Genomic DNA, 22,535 nt, shown 5'->3' with positions numbered 1-22,535 from the left:
CAAGACTCTCAAGAGTCCTCTAAGTGACAGCCCTTCAAATACTTCAAGGGAGCAAAGTATCACTGGGCTACAGTCAAACAATGCTCCCTGAACCCACAGAAAAGCTTCTAAGGCCATGTTCCCTCTGTACCACACCACGCCTTTCCCCACCTGTCTCTCAATAAATCTTAGACAGCAGTCCTGTTCACATTACAGTGAATGCACGTACAATCTGTGTGTGGCGTACACTCGATTTATCTTTATACATGCGTCCAGTAATTCTCATGTTACATTCAACACATGTACAGCTGTATAGAGTTGCCGACCTCCAGGTGGTGGCCAGAGATCTCCTGGGATTACAACCAGTGTTCCCTCTAAGATGAGTTAATGTGAGCTAGCTCACAGTTTTTTAGCCTCCGGCTCTTAGCTCAGGAAGGATGGCCCCAGTGTAAGCTAATTTATGCAGGGGCCAAATAGCTGACTCACAACTTTAATGCCAGGAGCTCACAAAGTAGAATTTTTGCTCACGAGACTCCACAGCTTAGAGGGAGCGTTGATTACAACCAGGGCTATTTTTGGGCAGGAACGCACAGGAACGGAGTTGGCCACACCCAGCAGGAACTCATTAGCATAATAGGCCACACCCAACACCAGAAACTCATTAGGATTGGCTCAAATACTTTGGTCACCAAATGAGAAGGGAGCAGTCACCGGAGAAGACCCTGATGCTGGGAAATAAGAAGAAGAGATTGGATTTATACCCCGCCCTTCACTACCCAAGGGAGTCCCCCCCCACAACAAGCACCCTGTGAGGTAGGTGGGGCTGAGAGAGCTCTGACAGAAACTGCTCTTTTTCAAGAACATGTTTGACAGAACTATGGCTTGCCCAAGGTCATCCAGCAGCTGTGAGTGGAGGATTGAGGAATCAAACCTGGTTCTCCCAGATTAGAGTTCACACACCTAACCACTACACCAAACTGGCTCAAGGGGGAAGGACTAGTAGCTTTCCCTTCCTGTCTCCTTTCTACCCGGTTAGTGGTGTTCGCAGGCACACGGCTTTTCAACAGGATTTGAACATCACCCTACATGGTTACTAGGTCTTGAGAAAGGCAGTGTTGTACAGTGGTTAAGAGTGTCGGACTAGGGCCTGGGAGACACAGGTTCGAATCCCCACCCCTCTGCCATGGAAGCTTGCTGGGTGACCTCGGGCTAATCACACTCTCGGCCTAACCTACCTCACAGGGTTGTTGTGAGGATAAAGTGGAGGAGAGGGGTACTTGGGGTCCCCGCCGAGGAGAAAGGAGGGGTATAAATGAAGTAAACAGATGAACACATATAAACAGATCTCCCATGAAATTTTTAAAGCCATCTGTGGCAGCAGATTTCAAGATATATGAGGTAAAAATATATGAGGTGTGTGAAGAAATTCCTCCTGTCGTGTGCCTTTCAGTTTCACGGCATGATTCTTTGTTCTAGCCTTATGGGTTGGGGAGGCTCTCTCTATCCAATTTCTCCACAGCAGCCATACTTTTATACACCTCTAATCTCTTTAATAGACTAGGTTCTTTTCTCCCCCTAAGTGAAAAGCCCCAAACATTTGAGCCTTTCCTTATAGGGAAAGTGTTCCAGCCACAGAGGAGATCATATTTCTGCACCTGTTCCCAGCTCTGCAATATCCATTTTGAGATTATCGACGGTGCGCACAGCATAGATCCATCCAGACAAGGGCGTTTCCAACCCTTTCCTAATAACCCCTCGCATGGAATCTGCCTTTTTAAGAACCTGACACAAAATATCTAGGGAGTGTCCAACTTTGTCGATCCTTGAGGCTTGGAAACGTTTCCCTGTTGTCCATACACCAAGTTTTAAGGCTGAGAAGAAAGGCTTGCCGAATACCCCTTCTCTGAGCCCACCCACGTCTGCTACCCGCCCCCGATTACAAACCTAACTAGTTCCTTGCTAGTATCAGAACTGAAGCCCACAGTGGGGTTCGAACCTGAGGTTTGACGGATCTCAGAGAGGGAGATATGTCTGGGACCACTGCTGACCCCGCAAGTTTGGACACACGAACACCTGAAGCTGCCTTATACTGAATCCAATCACTCGTCCATCGAAGTCCGTTTTGTCTACTCAGACTGGCAGTGGCTCTCCAGGGTCTCAGGCAGCGGTCTTTCACACAGGCCCGTAGCCACAGTGGGGCATCCCGCCCCCCCGATTTACTGCCAAGGCCCCCCCTGACTTCCCATCCAGCCCAGGCCCCCCAACTTCCAATTTATTATTTTATTTGTGGCACTCCCTTAGGGGTGTGTGCGGGGTGCCACCTGACGTATCTAAAGGCCCCCTGAATTTAAAAATCCTGGCTACGGGCCTGCTTTCACATCACATATGTGATGAGAGCCAGTTTGGTGTAGTGGTTAAGTGTGCGGACTCTAATCTAGGAGAACGGGGTTTGATTTCCCCACTCCTCTACTTGCACCTGCTGGATGACCTTGGGCAAGCCGTAGTTCTGATAAGAGCTGTTCTTGAAAAAGAGCAGTTTTCTGTCAGAGCTCTCTCGGCCCCACCTGCCTCACAGGGTGCCTGTTGTGGGGAGGGGAAGGGACAGGAGTTTGTAAGCCGCTCTGAGACTCCTTTGGGTAGTGAAGGGCGGAGTATAGATCCAATCTCTTCTTCTTCTTCACATATGACCCGATACTTTAAAACTCGATTAAAATTCAACCCGTGCTACGTTGGCTTCCATTGAAGTACCAGATGAGGTTTAAGGTGTTGGTACTAACCTTCAAGGCCTTAAATGATCTGGGACCCACGTATCTTGGGACTGCCTCTCCTGGTATACCTCCCAGAGAGCACTGCGCTCGGCGGATAAGAACCTACTGGTGGTTCCCAGCCTGAGAGGTATCCGGGTGTCCTCGACCGGGGCCAGGGTATTTTCCCCTCTGGCCCCAACCTGGTGGAACTCTCTGCTGAATAACATCCGGGCCCTACAGGATCTAAATGCAATTCCGCAGGGCCCGTAAGGCCTTTGGTTGAGGGAAGCAGGTTACGGGAAACAGGGAAACAGGGCTTCCCTCTGTCTTGTACACCTACTTTCCTGCCTCCCCCCGCCCTGTGGGCCAGTAGCATCATCAGTATTCTTAACACCATTTATTAGGTTATGTAATGTGTTTTGCTGGACTCCTATTGTTTAATGTTCAAGAGTTGGACACGACTGAATGGCTAACAACAACAACAACAACAACAACGTGTAACTAATATATGCATATTATATATATATATCTGAATGGCTAACAACAACAACAACAACAACAACGTGTAACTAATATATGCATATATATATATATAAAACTGCAGCTGAACTGTTAGCATCAGGTGGTTGCCAAAAAGCGGTAGTCACTCCAAGCAGCTATACACAGAACTTCCAAAAGAAGTTGTTGGGTGTTTTTGCTGACAGCCCTGAGATTTGAACTAAAGGCCTGAAGAGGGAGCCCCAGACCTGTGTCTCAGGGTCAAAGCAGCAGATGTGGCAACATATTTATGATTCATTCACTTATAACTTTTATTAGCTGCCTTTCTCCCTCAGGGAACTCGAGGCGGCTTACAAACACAGGTCCCGGTCACACGGAGAATCTGCTGTGCGAGAGGCACGACTGCTGGGTGGGTTAAAAGGGCGCAATCATACGGCAACATCTGGCAAGCGTTGCGCGCCTGTCTCAAACCTAGCGTCCGGCCGAAGATGTGGAGTTAAAAAGTAGCTGGGAAAGTGTAGTGTTATCCGGAAAATGTGGGGCGCGGGCGGGCGTCTGATCGTGGAAGCGCTGGTATCCCCTCGCACCTGGCGCCCGTCCGCATCTCACCGGATGTTTTCTTGTAAGCCTCCATAGCAACTGTGTGTGTGAACACCAGCAATGAACATTTCGCAAAGGTTCAAAAGCCATTCAGAAAGAGAATACCGTCTCGTCCTCTGCGGACACATTATCCAGCCGAAGCCCCTCCACACCTTGCTTCTTGAATCGAGCTCATTTACCTGCTGAGTACCGGCTTAATTGCAGTTTGATGGAAATAGTATTTATATGAACAACTTGGACAAAAATTTGGAAAGTGATAAAATTTACTAGCGCTATCTCATGTAAGGAAAACATATACCAAATGTTTTACAGGTGGCACTGGTCCCCGGACAGATTAGCCAAATGTTATCCAAAACTGTTGAATAACTGTTGGAAATGAAAGCACAATGTGGGGACTTATTACCATATGTGGTGGACGTGCGGTAAAATCAAAAAGTACTGGTTAGGGATCCAAAGGATAATACAAGAAATAGTAGGGATTAATGTTCCATTTGAACCAGAAATATTTCTGTTGAACATTATTCCAGACAGGAATAATAAATTAGATGTATGTATGATAGTATAAAAGGAGCTGCGGCGGCCCAAGTGGTTAAGACGCTAAACTGCAGGCCGTGGAAGGTCAGTAGTTCAGCAGTTCGAGACCCGGGTGCCGCAAGACGGAGTGAGCTCCCGTCTCTAGTTCCAGCTCCTGCCAACCTAGCAGTTCGAAAGCAAGAAATTGCAAGTAGATAAATAGGTACCACTTCGGTGGGAAGGTAACAGCATTCCGTGCGCCTCGGTGTTTAGTCATGCCGGCCACATGACCACGGAAACGTCTTCGGACAGCGCTGGCTCTTCGGCTTTGAACCGGAGATGAGCACCGCAGCCCTAGAGTCGGATTCGACTGGCTTTCGAGCAAGGGAACCTTTACCTTTACCTTTATGATAGTATACATTATAACAACAGCTAGAATTTTGATTGCTAAGAATTGGAAATCTGATAGAACTCCATCGAGGGAAGAGCTAGTTCAGAAACTGTTTGAAATGGCTGAAATTGATAGATTAACATGTTTACTACAAGGGAAAGATGAAGAAGTACATAAAGACTTGTGGTCAAGAATGTATAATTGGATCGATTTATTAAGGAACATACGAAATAGGCAGCAGAGATGGAGTATATCTTTTGAGAAATATCGAATGTAAGCCTCTCCTGTTATAGATTTATTGTAAGCTTTTTTTCTAAGTGTTGTAATTAAAAAGGGGATAAATAAAAATGTAAAAAAAGGAGGACCTATCCCTGTGACCTTAATTCCCAGGAAGGAATGCACATTTTGAGCCTAGCATCCCTGCACATAACAACTGTGCGTGTGAACACCAGCAATGCACATTTCGCAAAGGTTCAAAAGCCATTCAGAAGGAGAATACCATCTCGTCCTCTGCGGACACGTTATCCAGCAAAAGCCCTTCCACACCTTGCTTCTTGAATCAAGCTCATTTACCTGCTAAGTACCCGGCTTAATTGCAGTTTGATGGTTTTCTCGAAGACCATTAACGGCAAGGCAAGGCCTGCCTCTTGCAATGTATATAACTTCCATAGAAGCAGTTGGGGGGGGGGACCGAACCCTCTCCTCGGGAACAAAAGAAAATCAGTAGAGCCCACACAGTCGTGTTCTGACTCTGCAGAAAGCCTGACAGAAAAGATTTCCGAAACTCTAAGTGGAACAAAGTGCTGAGCTGGAAGTCGTAATTAAATGCCATATGTTAGCACTAGCACATAGGATTTTTTTAAAAAGTTGCTAATTAATTCAGGCAGCTTTAGATCCAGGTGTGACACGGACAGATTGTACGCTCGGGGTTTTTTGCAGTCTAACAAAGAAGGATTTAGAATTTCGCTACCCACCCCCCTTTCTTTGGAATAATTAAAAGAAATTTATAATAAAGCTGTTAACTCTTTCCTTATCATTACAGCTTGACTGAGAGCAATAATCTCTCAGATGCTGGATTCAACCCAGATCGAAAGAAATGCCTCTTTGTACCAAGATGAATCACAAGCGGATAATGGAATTTGAAACGGCAAATGTTACACCCCTTTTATTTCTTTGGTATTTAGCCTCTTGCCTGCATGGAGATGTGCCTGGGGTTGCCAACCTCAAGGTGGGGACTGGAGACCTCCCAGAGTACAGAGTCTGGGTCTCCAGATTACAGACATTAGTTTCCCCGGAGAAAATGGCTGCTTTGGAGGGTGGATGCTGTGGCACCACATAGAATCATAGAATGTTAGAGTTGGAAGGGACCTTGCAGGTCATCTAGTCCAACCCCCTGCACTCTGCAGGAGCACAGCCGAAAGACAGCCCTACAACATACCCGAAAGATCGTCGTCCAGCCTCCGCTTGGAAACATCCAGCGAAGGAGCACCCACCACCTCCCGAGGCAGTCTGTTCCACTGCTCAACCACTCTTACAGTTAGGAAGTTTCTCCTGATATTTAGCCGGTAACGACTCCCTTGTAATTTCCACCCGTTAGATCTAGTCTTGCAATCCGGAGCAAGAGAGAATAGATCTGCTCCATCTTCTACATGACAGCCCTTCAAATACTTGAAGACTGCAATCATGTCCCCTCTAAGCCTTCTCTTTCCCAGGCTAAACACACCCAACTCTTTCAGCCTTTCCTCCTAAGACTTGGATTCCAACCCTCTCACCATCCTGGTCACCCTCTTCTGGACACGCTTGAGCTTGTCATCATCCTTCCTAAAATGTGGTGCCCAAAACCGGACACAGGACTCCAGGTGAGGTCCGATCATAGCAGAACAGAGCGGAACGACCACCTCCCTTGATCTGGACACAATGTTAATGCATCCCAAGATTGCATTGGCTTGTCTCCTAAGCTCCGTCCCCAGGCTCTGCTTCTAAATCTCCAGGAATTTATTAGCATAAGACTGCCGGTAATAAATTTCTGGCCATTCCTAGAGCTACCTGCGATCACTTCTGGGTTTTCTCCAGAAGTGACATCATCATGCTAGCAACGCCCACCTCCAACTCTCCCACTGGTAGCCAACCCTAGGCGCTGCAAAAATAAAGTTGGGGAGGGGCCGTGGCTCAGTAGCAGAGCATCTGCTTGGCATGCAGAAGGCCCCAGGTTCAATCCCTGGAATCTCCAGTTAAAAGGATCTGGCAATAGGTCTGTTATTATAGATAAAGCCGGGAGATTCTGCAGTGACGTCCCCTGTTTCGGCTGCCATTCTTGTGAGCTGCATTCATCAGAGCTGGTTCATATTGGTGGGGGAGGGGGATCCTGTACATCCCACAACTTGCACTTTCCCCCCCGAATTATCCTCCCCCTCCATTTCATGTGCTCTCTCTGACTATGTTTAGTGTACTCTGTCTGGGGCAGTGATGCTCTGTATTTTGGTGCTTGGGGGGTACAACAGTGGGAGGGCTTCTGGAGTTCTGGCCCCACTGGTGGACCTCCTGAGGGCACCTGGGTTTTGGCCAGTCTGGTATAGTGGTTAAGTGCGCGGACTCTAATCTGGGAGAACCGGGTTTGATTCCCCACTCCTCCACTCGCACCTGCTGGATGACCTTGGGCAAGCCGTAGTTCTGATAAGAGCTGTTCTTGAAAAAGAGCAGTTTCTGTCAGAGCTCTCTCAGCCCCACCCAACTCCCAGGGTGCCTGTTGTGGGGAGGAGAAGGGAAAGGAGTTTGTAAGCCACTCTGAGACACCTTTGGGTAGTGAAGGGCGTGGTATAAACCCAATATCTTCTTCTTCTTCTTCATTTCCTTCTCACAACAACCCTGCGAGGGAGCTTAAACTGAGAAAAATGTGGCCGGCAGAGGAAGCTTTGTGGCAGAGCAGGGAATTGAACTTAGGAACTCCCACACCCAGCCCTGACCTGGACGGCCCAGGCTGGCCCAACCTCGTCAGATCTCTGGTTGGCCCCGGTTAGTACTTGGATGGGAAACCACCAGGGAAGTACAGGACTGCTGCAGGCTGCGGCCACACACGCCAGCTGAAGCGGAGGGGAAGCGAGGCCATTCGACACGCAGATGTGAGATCACACATCCCTTTGCAGCTGCGGGCTCAGCCCATCCAGGTGTGATCAGATGCAACCGCGGGTGAGTCGGGGGGTTGTTTTTTTGGCTGCATGTTTCCCACGTGCTTAAACGAGGAATCGCACCTCCGCACTGAGGGCTCCCTGTGGAGCACGGCAAAGGGAGGGGAATGGCACCGAGCCATTATGGCATGATTGGACCATCCCGATGGCATGAGGACATACTTGCGTGATCAGACGGGGAAAGTCAGTCCGTGGCCCATTGGAACCCGTTAACGCCAGACTTCCCCTGGTGTCTTTTAACTCCGCTTCTGTGGCGGAGCAGCACGGGTTGCCGACGACTGCGGGACGCTTCCCAGTTGTTGCTGTCTGATCGCTCCCTTTAGATCTGTCAGGCATTCGCAGCTATGTCGGATCTAAAGGCGCGTGTGATAGCAGCCATTTTTTGTTGTTCCGTCGCACAGTCGAGTCCGACTCTTCGCGACCCCATGGACCAGATCACGCCAGGCCTTCCGGTCTTCCGCCGTCCTCTGAAGTTGGCTCAATTTCATGTTCGTTGCATCTATGACACTGTCTAACCATCTCATCCTTTGCCGTCCCCGTCTTCTTTGACCTTCAATCTTTCCCAGCATCAGGGTCTTCTCCAGTGAGTGCTCCCTTCTCATTTGGTGGCCAAAGTATTTGAGCTTCAGTTTCATTATCTGGCCTTCCAGGGAACAGTCAGGGTTGATTTCTTTGAGGATTGACTGATTTGTTCTTCTTGCAGTCCAAGGGACTCTCAAGAGTCTCCTCCAGCACCATAGTTCAAAAGAATCTATTCTTCGGCGCTCGGCCTTCCTTATAGTCCAACTCTCACAGCCATACATGACTACTGGGAATACCATTGCTTTGACCATGCGGACTTTTGTTGGCAGGGTGATGTCTCTACTTTTTATCATGCTGTTTAGGTTCGCCATCACTTTCCTCCCAAGGAAATCTTTTAATTTCATGGCTGCTGTCACAGTCTGCGGTGATCTGGGATCCCAGGAACGTGAAGTCTGTCACTACTTCCACTTAGCCACAAGGTATAGATAGGGACTCTGGGGCAAGTGATGCTCTGTCATCTTGGTGCTTGGGGGGGGTCAACAGTGGGAGGGCTTCTAATGTCCTGGCCCCACTGGTGGACCTCCTGATGGCACCTGGTATTTCTGGCCACTGTGTGATACAGAGTGTTGGACTGGATGGGCCTTTGGCCTGATCCAACATTGGCATCTCTTATGTTCTTATGTTCTTAACTCTCGCAGCCATACATGACTACTGGGAATACCATCGCTTTGACCATGCAGACTTTTGTTTTGATCGCAGCCATAGAGAGGCAGTAAATGGCAAACCACCTTCATTTGTCTTTTACCCTGACCCGGATGGCCCAGGCTTCAGTGTTCCCTCTAAGCTGAGTGAGTGTGAGCTAGCTCACAGTTTTTTTTAGCCTCCAGCTCACGCGTTTTTGTCTCAGCTCAGGAAGGACGGCTCCAGAGCAAACTGATTTACGCAGTAGCCAAACCGCTCGCTCACAACTTTAATGCCCGTAGCTCACAAAGTTGAATTTTTGCTCACAAGGCTCCACGGCTTAGAGGGAGCACTGCTGGCTTGCCTGATCTCATCGGATCTCAGAAGCTAAGCAGGGCCGGCCCCGGTTAGTGCTTGGATGGGAGACCGCCGAGGAGCTCCAGGGTAGCTACAAAGAGTCAGGCACTAGAAACCCACCTCTGAATGTCTCTTGCCCTGAAAACTCTGCGGAATCGTCTGTGACTTAACAGCACTTTGCACACACTCTCTCGCATCATCATCATCCAACACTGATAAATGTTTACAAAATTATGCATGAGACAGAGAAGGTAGAGAAAGTAGTACTCCATAAAATTAATGAGCAGTAGGCTTAGAACAGATAAAAGCAGGGCTATTTTTGGGCAGGAACGCACAGGAACGGAGTTCCGGCTGGCTCCCAAGTTGGCCACGCCCAGCAGGAACTCATTAGCATAATAGGCCACACCCAACAGCAGAAACTCATTAGGATTGGCTACGTTAGGGGTGTGTGGCCTAACATGCAAAGGAGTCCCTGCTACAAAAAAAGGCCCTGGGTTTTGACAACAAACAAGGTAAACAGAATAACAAGCAAAAGGTGGGTGTGGCTGGATGACCACACTTCTGGTAACATGTGGGTGCGGCCTAATATGCTAATGAGCAGTGCTGTCAGGGGTGTGGCCCAATATGCTAATGAGTTCCTGCTGTTGGGTGTGGCCTATTATGCTAATGAGTTCCTGCTGGGCTTTTTCTACAAAAAGAGCCCTGGATAAAAGGAAGTCCTTTACCCAAAGAGTAATTAACACTTGGGATCTACTGCCACAGGAGGTGGCGGCGGCTATAAGCATGGGCGGCTTCAAAAGGGGATTGGATAAACGTATGGAGCAGAGGTCCATCAGTGGCTATTAGCCACAAGGCACAGAAGGAACGCTCTGTCTGGGGCAGTGATGCTCTGTATTCTTGGTGCTTGGGGGGAAACAGTGGGAGGGCTTCTGGAGTTCTGGCCTCCTGGTGACATCTGGGTTTTGGCCACCTCATGACACAGAGTGTTGGACCGGAGGGGCCACTGGCCTGATCCAACATGGCTTCTCTTATGTTCCTAACACCCTACCCACTACACCATGCTGCCCCTTTGATGACTCAGTGTGGCCATGAAAATGTACACTGCCACTTACAGAAGCATTTTGTGTGTGTGTGTGTGTTTTGCTTTCCAGAATGTCTCAGCGCCTTTGTCAAATCAGAGACAATCACTCAGAGACACTTGGCAGTTCATTGGCCAGCGTCACAATCATACTTCCAGCTAGAATATAAACATTAGCCTGGTTCTGATTTCTTTGTGTTTTGTTTCCCTTGCGAACTCTTTATAAAGGACAGCACAAAAGTTTTCATTTTCTTCTGAACTTCGCCGAATCCGCAGAGAAATGAGAAAATGGGATGCACTATAATTAACCAAAAGGGGGGGGGGAGAATGAATGAAAGGAGAAAAAAAAATTAAAACCCTCTAACCCAACAGAGAGATTTAGAGGCCCAGTCATCATTTACATTTGCAGGTACTGAAATCTCCAAGTGCATGGCTTCTGCCCTGATTACTAATTAATAAGGAGCAAAAGATTCCTGCAGGAAGAAACCAGCGATGATTATTTCTGCCATGTGGGAAAAGCAAGGTTCTTGCAATCTAAGAAGGCAGGAGATTTCTCTGACATGCCTCCTAGCAAATTATAGGAATCAAGGGGCAAAGCCGGACTCGATTAAGAACCCAACGCACCGAGGCAGCTGCGTGTCTCTTTTTGCAGAGGCCCTGCTTGGTGCAATTCAGACATCTTCAGGCTCCCTGCATGTTTCGCAGGGCACAGAAATGCCACTCAATCAATAAAGCTGTCGCTCTCGAAAGAGCACAGGTTTGGATGACTCCCCCCATCTCCCACCACATTACGGCAGTCAGGTCAAAGCAAAACAAGGGGAGCTGGTAAGAAGCAGTATGGGGTCGCCCAGCCCGATTTGGCAACCTGCAGCAGACAGGGGTGGGGTGGGGTGGGCAGGCAGGGTCAGGGGGTGCGGCTGTTTGTGTGAAAAACCCAGGAGCGATGTGACAGCTCTCTAGGAATCACTGGAAGCTTTATGGTAAAACCACAGCATTTCTGGCAATTTCTAGAGAGGACTGGCATCACTTCCGGGTCTTCCCTTCAAGTGACATAATTCTGTAGTCTCAACAAATTTTTACAAAATTTTCTTCCAGGGTGGTGGGAAACAGTACTTGGGGTGGAGGATCTCCTGCTTCTACCGGGGTACTGGCAACCAGTGTTCCCTCTAAGCTGAGTTAGTGTGATCTAGCTCACAGTTTTTTAGCCTCCGGCTCACACATTTTTGTCTTAGCTCAGGAAGGATGGCTCAAGAGCAAACCAATTTATGCAGGAGCCAAATCGCTGGCTCACGACTTTAATGCCAGTAGCTCACAAAGTAGAATTTTTACTCACAATACAGCTTAGCGGGAGCATTGCTGGCAACCCTAAGGAAATAAGGAGGTGCCCCCCAAATTTGCTCAGTCCATAAAAGCAAGACCAGCTCCCTTTCTCTTGTAGGGATTGTACAGGCCACATGATCTTTCCTGCCCCTAGGGTTGCCAACCCCAGGTGGTGGCTGGAGATCTCCTGGGATTACAACCCAGATGAATTATACTGGTAGGTCTTTTTCAGATTCTCTGTTCATTTGTTTGGAAATGAATGGATGTCCCCCATGCCAAGTGCATCCAATTCATATGCACTGTTTAATAGGGATAGGCACGAACTGGCTCATGAACGAACATTCATGACAAATTTTGGCTGGTTTGCGAACTAAAGTTCATGGCAGGTCAACTGGCACGAAGTTTCCATGAACTTTCAAGCAGTTTGTGGCAGTTCGTGAATGGATACATTGATAGACTGTCTCTGCTCAATCTAAATATTTACCAGACTTCAAAGCAATTAGGGGGGGGCAGAACTTGGAGGGCATGTAGAGGAGCATCCAGGGGAGGTCCCCTGTGACTTTGGTGTCTCTAGCTTACACAGGATCTGTTCTATACACTCCTGAACCTACACCTGTCAAAATGACCGCCTGTCATTTTCCTAGAAAGCACTTTACTGGGGTCACCTTCTTTGGAGGGCCATAACTCAGACCTTGTAAATCCAATCCTCACCAAAATTGGAGGGCAGGCAGAGGAGAGTCAGACAGAGATCCTATAGGTTCGTGTCTCCAGCGTGCCATGGGGCCATTCTCCCAATTCATGAACCTCATAAACTGAACCAGTTTCTTTGGACCTTAAAAGTTTGTGATGGTTTGTGAACCAGGCACGCCACGAACCATGAACCAAACCACATGTTCCCAGTTCGTGCTCATCCCTACTGTTTAAGGAATCCATATGAAGCACATAAAATCAATTCTCATATGTTCTGGAAGGCCACAGCATTCACTAGGGAGGGGAGGAAGCACATGACTCACGTGAAAACATGACGCTGCCTTACTCTGAATCAGACCATTGGTCCATGAAAGCCAGCATTGTCTGCTCAGACTGGCCGTGGCTCCCCAGGGTCTCAGGCGGAGGTCTTTCACATCCCTTACTACGCAACCCTTTTAACTGGAGATGCTGGGGACTGAACCTGGGACCATCTGTATGTGGAGCAGATGCTCTACCACTAAGCTACGCTCCCTCCGAACCTCCCATCAGGAGGTTTTCATTCCTCTTCCCTTTGTCAATAAGACAAATGGATAGCCACAGAAAACTTCAGTGTTTCTCTAGACCTGCCGCAGCATCTATGTAGCATAATACAGCATAATGGTTACAGTGCTGGACCAGGACTGGGAAACCTGGGGCTTGAATCCCCGCTCTGCCATGGAATCTTCCTGGATGACTTCAGGCCCATCCCTTTTGCCTTCAGCCCAGCCTACCTCACAGGGTGGTTGTTGTGAGGATCAAACGGAAGAGGAGGGAACAATGTCGTAAACCGCTTTGCATCCCCATTGGGAAGAAAAGCGTGGTATAAATAGATAGAAATGCTTTTCTGCTTGATTGTAAGAGGTTACGGGTGTTCAGGCAACACGACCTACCGTTGGACTTTTCGCTGTCTGCCGGTTTCATCTGAATGGGATGATGCATCTAGAAACAAGAGACAAGAAGAAGAAAGAGAAAGTAAAGCGGCTTGGAGGGACATGAGTTCAACACAGCCCCTTCTACGTCTGCTTTGGAAATTGCAGCCATTTGCAGGAAGCTTTATCAACAGATCAACACGTGAACATACGAAGTTGCCAATAGTCTGTCGAGGTCAATACTGAACACATGAAGTTTGGTGTAGTGGTTACCAGTTTGGTGTAGTGGTTAAGTGCGCGGACTCTAATCTGGGAGAACCGGGGTTGATTCCCCACTCCTCCACTTGCACCTGCTGGATGACCTTGGGCAAGCCGTAGTTCTGATAAGAGCTGTTCTTGAAAAAAGAGCAGTTTCTGTCAAGAGCTCTCTCAGCCCCACCTACCTCACAGGGTGTCTGTTGTGGGGAGGGGAAGGGAAAGGAGTTTGTAAGCTCTGAGAAACCTTTGGGTAGTGAAGGGCGGGGTATAAATCCAATCTCTCTTCTCTCTTATCTTATACTGAAATCAGACCTTTTTGGTCAGTCGATATCAGTATTGTCTACTCAGACTGGCAGTGAGTCAATACAATTGACAGCATGAGATATGCACTGAACAATGCAACAGGAATTGGGGTTTGAGAACCAACCGGAAATCTAAAAGGAGAACTGAACCAAAACGTAAGTATTAACGTGGCACATGAAATGATGCAAAAACTATCCAGCAGGATCCTAGTTTCACCAAGCTATACACAGTAGTATAAGACAAGAAGAGCCCTGCTGGATCAGACCAGTGGTCCATCTAGTCCAGCATCCTAAGAACATAAGAGGAGCCCTGCTGGATCAGACCAGTGGTCCATCTAGTCCAGCATCCTGAAAACATAAGAAGAGCCCTGCTGGATCAGACCAGTGGTCCATCTGGTCCAGCATCCTAAGAACATAAGAAGAGCCCTGCTGGATCAGGTCAGTGGTCCATCTAGTCCATCATCCTAAGAACATAAGAAGAGCCCTGCTGGACCAGATCAGTAGTCCATCTAGTCCAGCATCCTAAGAACACAACAGCGGTCGCCCACTGTGTGAGACAGGATGCTGGACCAGAGGGATGATTGGTCTGATCCAGCAGGGCTCTTCTTATGTTCCGAACACAGTCAGAGGCACATTATAAAAGGTTGCTCTCCCATATGTTGCCTGCACACACTTGCATGGCTACTCGGACCAGAGAATACTAGCGTGCAAATGCGGCTCACGCATAGGTCGGAGCATGAGGGATTGGCCGTGAAACACTCTGCAGGAATCCCCCTTCATGCGCAAGGGCTTCTTGGCAGTGTTAGGTGCAGCTGATGTGTCATTCGAATTGGCCTCCCATTCCTTCACATAAGAGGATTCCCATTACAGGCTCCCTTAACCTTCACAATCACCAATTGATAAGTTAACTGCCTTTAACATTGGATTCAATAAAACATGCACCACTGAGAATCCAAAGTAGGTCTTCACAGACTTGCCGGTTCACATCTTATTATTAAACCCAGGGGTGACCTCTAGAGATAGCAACCACGACAGTACATATTCCAGGTGCTCTGCCCGATAAAATATTTAAGAAGACGGGAAGGTAGGGTTGATGGGTAGGGAAAAGAAGGGTCAGACGGATCCGGGAAGAGTGCACCGCGAGTAAGAAAATTAACAGAGGAGAGAATGAAAGGGAGCAAAGTCTCTACTTTGCTCTAAGCAATGGGGGAATAATACAAGCTTTTCATATCCCGCCTGTGTTACTTGAGGCTATAAAGTAATAAAACAGTTCTCTACTTTCCCCGGGTCCTCCAAAAAAAAGCGATTACAGATGATATAAAGCCAACTTCAGATTAGATGCCACCAACCTAAAGTGTGTCACCCGGATCTCACATCTTATCAAAAAGGCAGCTATATTGCAGTTCTACATCATAAAGCAATACGCTTATGGTTATCTCTCCGAGTAAGTGATTTTCCCCCTCCCCCCTCAACGAGCTCGACACTGCTGTGCTGAAAAGAAATATAGCTGCGAATGGGTGCTTTCCCACCCTTGACGACCACAATCGGGAGACGGTTTGAAGCATTGTGGTCTTTAGTAGGATGATCTAACACTCGTTAGCAATGAATAAACACTATGCGTATTTAAGGGTCTAGAATTTTCCCATTTGGGATACCATATTCTAGTTTTTCTATCGCCGCCGCAGGGAACAGAGCAGTGCTGGTTTATGCTGGCATAGGATTCCACGGGAAGGTCAACCAAGGGAAGGGCTGCGTCTCAGCGGAAGAGCATCTGCTTGGCATGCAGAAGGTCCCGGGTTCAATCCCTGATGTCTCTGGTAAGGATCAGGTGATGTGAAAGACCTCCGCCCGACTCTGGAGCGCCACGGCCAGTTTGACTTTGATGGACCCAAGGGTCTGATTCAGTAATATATAAGACAGCTTCATGTTCATGCTCAAGGTCTGCAAAGGCTCAAACTCAAGCAGTTTCTTTCACTTCCCCAACACCTTCCACGGCTGAGGTTCTGCATAGCAGCCCCTCCCTACATATAAATCCCCACATTTCTTATTTGCTGGGATGACTGTAGACCAGAGGTGTTGAACTCATTTGTTATGAGGGATCTGACATAAATGAGACCTTGTTGGGCCGGGCCATGTGTGTCATAACATGTAATGCCAGGTAGCGGAGATATAAACTTTATAAAGGACTCAAACACAAAGGGTTTTTTAAAAAAACTTAAAATAAAAACATGCTTAAAACATTAGCCCTCTTGCGATATTTTGGCCCCAGTCACATGGGAGGATTTGCCCCGCAAGAGGGACGGATCGGGGGCGCATCAAGCGGGCGCGATCACACCACAACATCTGGGAAGCAGCGCGCACCCGTCCCCGATCCATCCCTTCGGCCCACAAACGCGCATCAAAAAGGTAGTAGCAACAGAGCACTACCCTCCGGATGATGCGTGGCAATGGAAGGCGTCTGGTCGGGGAAGTGCTGGTAGCCCATCGCAGCCAGTGCTGTTCCCCGTTCCATGCATTCGCACGACCGCGCTTCTGCCGGTTTGCTGCACAACAGTGTGATCGGCTGCTGGAGCAGGGAGCACGGAGCCGCGGGGGCATGTCGGATCGTGCTCCCACGGTTCTTTTTGCTCCGGCTCCAATTTACCTCCCTTCGGCAGCGGATCACCCTGCTTGTGCAACCGGAACCTTTGTTTATTTAACAGTGTCTGATAACTGACACCTCTTGCTCTGAATTATTGCATCAAAATGTCTGTGCTGTTGCAGTCTTGAGAATGCTGTTCAGATGTGTATCTGTAAGCTGCAAACCTACGATGACGCAGCAGCAGCAGCAGAACTGTAAGAAGAAGCAGAAGACAGCCCGTTCCACTGCGGGCCTGAAAGAAGCCCTCTGGGGGCATCATCTGGCCCCCAGACCACATGTTTGACACCCCTGCTCTAGACAGTAAAACTGTATTCTCAATGGGGGGAGTGTCCCACACAGTTTGCTTCCATTTACTAACAACCAAAAGTTCTGGCCCACAGTTTTTTCCCTCTCCTCTGAGTCCTTCTGGTGCATGCTTGAGGTGGGAAGAGAGGATGGGTCTCTGATATCACATGCTTCATATTTTTCTCCAGAGTCTGGGAGCGAGTTCATGTGCTGTGCCACGCGGGGAACCTTACCAAGGGCATTTGTTCTATCAACATTACAGTAACTGGGGTTGGAAAAGCCTGGCGTAGTGGTTAAGAATGCCAGATCTGGGACACCTGGGTTTGAATCCCCACTCGTGCTGTGGAAGCCAGTTACATTCTCTCAGCCTAACCTACCTCACAGGGTTGTTGTGAACATAAAATGGAGGAGAGCAGAAATGATGTAATCGGCTTTGGGTCTCCACTGGGGAGAAAGGCGGGGTACACATGAATCAAATAAATAAATAAACAGTATACTCTATCTGTAACCCAGCAAATACAATTCTAGTTCTGCTACTCAAGTGCCAGATTCAATTCCAATTGAAACTAAATCTTGACAAGAGAAAAGACGCTTATAGTAGGTATTTATTAATTGAAAGATTTATACTCTACTCCAGGGATGTCAAACATGCGGCCTGGGGGCCGGATCAGCCTCCCGGAGGGCTTCCATCAGGCCCGCAGTGCAACTGGCCATCTCCTGCTTCCAGTTCTGCTGCTACTGTTGCTACATCATAGCTTGCTTCGCCAGACTCTCTTAATCACTCAGCCATTTCATGTTTTAACCTGGGTCCTAGTCTCAGAACTCTTGAGCATGAGATTTCCGTGGTGAATGTCAATAAAGCAAAAGTAGGTTTGCAGCTTACAGAGCTGATGTTTTAATCATGCTTTTATTTTAAGTAAAAAATAAATCTTTGTGTTTGTGACCTTTATAAAGTCTATATCTCCGCTACCTGGCATTACATTTTATGACACACACGGCCCGGCCCAACAAGGTCTCATTTATGTCAGATCCGGCCTTCATAACAAATGAGTTCGACACCCCTGCTCTACTCTAAAGCTCAGGGCAGCTTTTAAGGGCTGCAAAATGGTAGATGTTTCGGCTTTGATCATGCCCCCCTCTTGAAGGATTTGGTTCATACTGGTCCGAAGAACACCAGGGCCCTGCGGGACCTCTCACAGTTCCATAGGGCCTGTAAAACGGAGCTCTTCCGCCAGGTGTTCGATTAGGGGCCGCCACTGAGGGCTGTGCCCTGGAACATCTTCTGGCCGAACTTAGACCATCTCCTGGCTAGAGTCTCCGCTGGTTACTACCCCTATCTCGGGATTGGATTGGATTACCGCCATAGTTGGTTTGTGATTGTTGTTGTTCACTGGTTTTAACTGATATTGTATTTATTAATTGTTTTAATTCTTTGTTATGTTATTTAATCCTGTTAGCCGCCTATGGGAATGCTTTTTAATCTGGGTCTCCTCCTAGATGCCCAAACTGAGACTATAGCCCAAAGCAGATTCTTTCTGCTTCTCATGATTCACCAACTATACCCTTTACTGGAACAAAGAGGTCTTGCCCCATAGCACATCCTATATTATGGGCTACTGTAATGTACACCGTGTAGGACTGCCCTTGCAGGTTGTTCAGAGGCTGAACCTTCCATCTTCAAACGGCCCATCACGTGATGACCGAGAGTTTGGTCTCGGCCTAGCAGCTCCAGCTTTTGTGGCTACCATATTAAACCGCCCGTGCCATCTTGTTTTGTTAATAGCTCAGTTTAAATTGGTTTTAGTCCATTATCATGGATGATTTTTTTAATGAAGCCTTTTAATGCTTACTGTGAAACGTTTTAGCTTTTGCTGTCATCCGCTCTGAGCCCGTTCGCGGGGAGGGCGGAACAGAAGCCGAAATAAATAAATAAATAATTTCGTCCACAATGCGGCAGCCGGATTCATTTCTGTTAGTATTGGCAGATAGCACATAACATTAGCTCTGCTGGCTACCAATCTGTTTCCAGGGTAAATATGGCATCCTGGTGGTTACCTTTAAAGCCTTTTATAGTTTTAAGAATTAAGACCACAAAAAAGAGATAACAACAAGGCAAAACAGAACAGTCTAAGGGCAATTGCCACATTTACTGAAAATAGTTCAACAAGCTGCCCTTTTTGGGGGAAAAAATGACAATAATAAAGAACAAAAACCAACAACAAGCACTCATAAAAACATAAGAGAAGCCAATGTTGGATCAGGCCAATGGCCCATCCAGTCCAACACTCTGTGTCACACAGTGGCCAGAAATACCAGGTGCCATCAGGAGGTCCAGCAGTGGGACACAGCCGATGAAGAAGTAATATACTGAAGCTAATGCAGCGAACTGTAAAGAATTGTAGAAACGGAACATACGGCCCTGTATGTGCTATATATAATCATTATGGGGACGACTTCTGATGTATTCCTAATCCTGATCTTTGATTCTACTGAAACTAGTACAAACATGGTATGTTCTGCAGATTGCTGAAATTGGATATCTGGGTTGCCCCGCCTCCCAACAATTATGTCTGGGGTTCAGTTAAAAGACGGCAAGACAAAGGAAAGTGTTTGGCAAAGAGTTCAAAGGGAGATCACAGCCGATCCTGGTTGCTATCAACCTTGGAACACCGGAGGAGATGAAATAGGACGATTAATATAGGTAAAGGGACTCCCTAACCCAGAGGTGTCGAACTCATTTGTTATGAGGGCCGGATCTGACATAAATGAGACCTTGTTGGGCCAGGCCACGTGTGTCATAAAATGTAATGCCAGGGAGCGGAGATGTAAACTTTATAAAGGACACACACACAAAGGGGTGTGGGGTTTTTTTTTTACTTAAAATAAAAACATACTTAAAACATTAGCACTCTTGCAATATTTTGTTTATGTAACAGTGCCTGATAACGTGACACCTCTTGCTCTGAATTACTGCATCAAAATGTCTGTGCTGTTGCAATCTTGAGTATGCTGTTCAGGTGTGTATCTGTTAGCTGCAAACCTACGATGACGCAGCAGCAGCAGAACTGGAGGAAGAAGCGGAAGACGGCCAGTTCCACTGCGGGCCTGATAGAAGCCCTCCGGGGGCCTGATCTGGCCCCCGAGCCGCATGTTTGACACCCCTGCCCTAGGCTAATGTTTCATCTGTAAGTGCCCTGACCTGGACAGCCCAGGCTAGCCAGATCTCATCAGATCACGGAAGCTAAGCAGGGTCACCCCTGGCTAGTATTTGGAAGGGCGACCTCTGAGGAACATGAGGGGCGCGACACAGAGGCAGGCATTGGCAAACCACCTCTGAAATGCCAGTTTGGTGTAGTGGTTAAGTGCGCGGACTCTAATCTGGGAGAACCGGGTTTGATTCCCCACTCCTCCACTTGCACCTGCTGATGTGACCTTGGGTCAGTCACAAGCTCTGGCACAGCTGTCCTTGAAAAAGAGCAGTTTGTGTCAGAGTTCTCTCAGCCCCACCCACCTCACAGGGTGTCTGTTGTGGGGTGGGGAAGGGAAAGGAGTTTGTAAACCGCTCTGAGACTCCAAGTGAAGGGCGGGGTATAAATCCAATCTCTTCTTCTCTTCTTCTTCTTCTCCCTTAGAAACAAGTCTAGCTCGCCACCTACTGGTGCATAATGCTAAAAGAGCTAGAACTCCTGGCTGCCGGACAGTCTTAGGATCTACTGGCTATACAGCACACAACACCATATGATAATTATTAATTATTATTCATCGGTGAGTAAGTCACCACATGGTGGCAGCAAGAGATCGTGCGGGCCAATCCTCACTGGGCTGGAGGGCACTCATAGGCCGTATGTTGCCGACCCCCGTTTCCTTCGAGCTTCAGTAGCCTTCCCTGTGCGTGATGCTTTTTTTCTGTGGGGGAGGGGCCGTGTGTTGTTCAAACAGAACACATGCGGGGAGAGCAGCTTTAAAAAAAAAATATGGCAAGAAAATTAGATTAACCTGGTGGGATTCTAGCTGGGGCTGCGGAGCCTGTCGCGGTGATTAAGTCATCATTTCCATCTGATTACTCTAATCAGCTGTCAAATAGCGTTCTGCAACCCCATCTGTAACTTGGCATCCGAGATAGCCCGTCTTCTGTACACAAAAGCAAACGCTGAACGCAGAGGCGCATGCAGCCTGCCGCTTAGCAGAATCATTTAGATGCGATTATGTTCTGCTTCCGCCGGCTGCAGCGGCCAGGATTGACAACTTTCTGTTGATGTTTCTGTTACCAGCCCTTCCTGTGTGTGTGTGTGTGTGTGTGTGTTTTAAATAAACTCTTGGGAGAATGAAAGACCAGCCTCAGATAATCAGTTTTAAAGCAATTACTGCCCTCGGAAGCTCTTTTGTCAAGGAATAAGAACTATGCATACTAGTAGAGGTGCCATTAAAAAAAAACCATATAGGTTTCCCCTGGCCACTGGTGGTGATGATGGTGGGAAGGACGTCAGCTCCAGGTTGGGAAATTCTTGGAGATTTGGTGATGGACGCTGGGGAAGAAGAAGAGGAGGAGGAGGAGGAGGAGGAGGAGGAGATTGGATTTATATCCCACCCTTCACTCAGAGTCTCAGAGCAGCTTACAAACTCCTTTCCCTTCCCCTCCCCAGAAAAGACGCCCTGTGAGGTAGGTGGGGCTGAGAGAGCTCTGACAGAAACTGTCCTTGAGAGAATAGCTCTGACAGAACTATGGCTTGCCCAAGGTCATCCAGCAGCTGCAAGTGGAGGAGTGGGGAATCGAACCCGGTTCTCCCAGATTAGAGTCTGCGCACGTAACCACTACACCAAGACTGGCTCCCAACCATAATTAGTGGCTTTCCCGCTGTAATGGTTCCCTTTCCCAGAAGCAATCCTTCCCTTTTGCACGGCTACTAATTTTCATTAGCTGGGTAAGAAGGAGAGCCAACAGCCAGGATCCAAATTTCACTCAAATAGTATATTCGGGAGCCAAGTATGTGTGTGTGGTTGACAGAAAAAATGAGCTGAAAATACAAGTTGTTATATTTTAAGTCCACCCTTCCTCAAAGGAGCTTGACGTGAGAGACGTGGGCTGGCACCAGTTGAGATCACCCAGGGAGTTTCGTGGTGATCAGGGTTTCGAATTTGAAACCTGCAGGGCTTAGCCTGCATTGTGAGCACTAGAAGAAAAAGAAGAAGCAGAAGGGCACGTTTTTACACCCCGCTTTTGTCTACCTGAAGGAGTCTCAGACCGGTTTACAGTTTGGTGTAAGAGAGCCAGTTTGGCGTAGTGGTTAAGTGCGCGGACTCTAATCTGGGAGGAACCGGGTTTGATTCCCAACTCCTCCACTTGCACCTGGCTGGATGACCTTGGGCAAGCCACAGTTCTCTCAGAGCTGTTCCTGAAAAAGAGCAGTTTCTGTCAGAGCTCTCTCAGCCCCACCTACCTCACAGGGGGTCTGTTGTGGGGAGAGGAAAGGAAAGAGCTTTGTGAGCCACTCTGAGACTCCTTTGGGTAGTGAAGGGCGGGGTATAAATCCAATCTCCTCCTCCTCCTCCTCCTCCTCCTCTCCTTCTTCTTCCTCTTCT

General features: G+C 48.0%; 1 protein-coding gene across 4 annotated transcripts in view; it reads right to left on the bottom strand.

Moving 5' to 3' along the window:
• CELF2 (CUGBP, Elav-like family member 2) overlaps positions 1–22,535 on the bottom strand; it is a 468,221-nt gene that overhangs the window by 125,524 nt on the left and 320,162 nt on the right. For all 4 annotated transcript variants that reach the window (XM_015417989.1, XM_015417991.1, XM_015417990.1 and 1 more), the window contains exon 4: positions 13,491–13,539. In XM_015417989.1, the coding sequence (XP_015273475.1) occupies positions 13,491–13,539 (49 nt within the window). The remainder of the gene's footprint in view (positions 1–13,490; positions 13,540–22,535) is intronic.

The sequence above is a fragment of the Gekko japonicus genome, unplaced genomic scaffold (assembly GCF_001447785.1).
Source record: "Gekko japonicus isolate JY-2015 unplaced genomic scaffold, Gekko_japonicus_V1.1 scaffold1132, whole genome shotgun sequence".
In the NCBI taxonomy this organism is placed as follows: domain Eukaryota; kingdom Metazoa; phylum Chordata; class Lepidosauria; order Squamata; family Gekkonidae; genus Gekko; species Gekko japonicus.
Note: the sequence above shows the minus strand (reverse complement) of the source record. Positions and strands in the feature narration are given on the sequence as shown.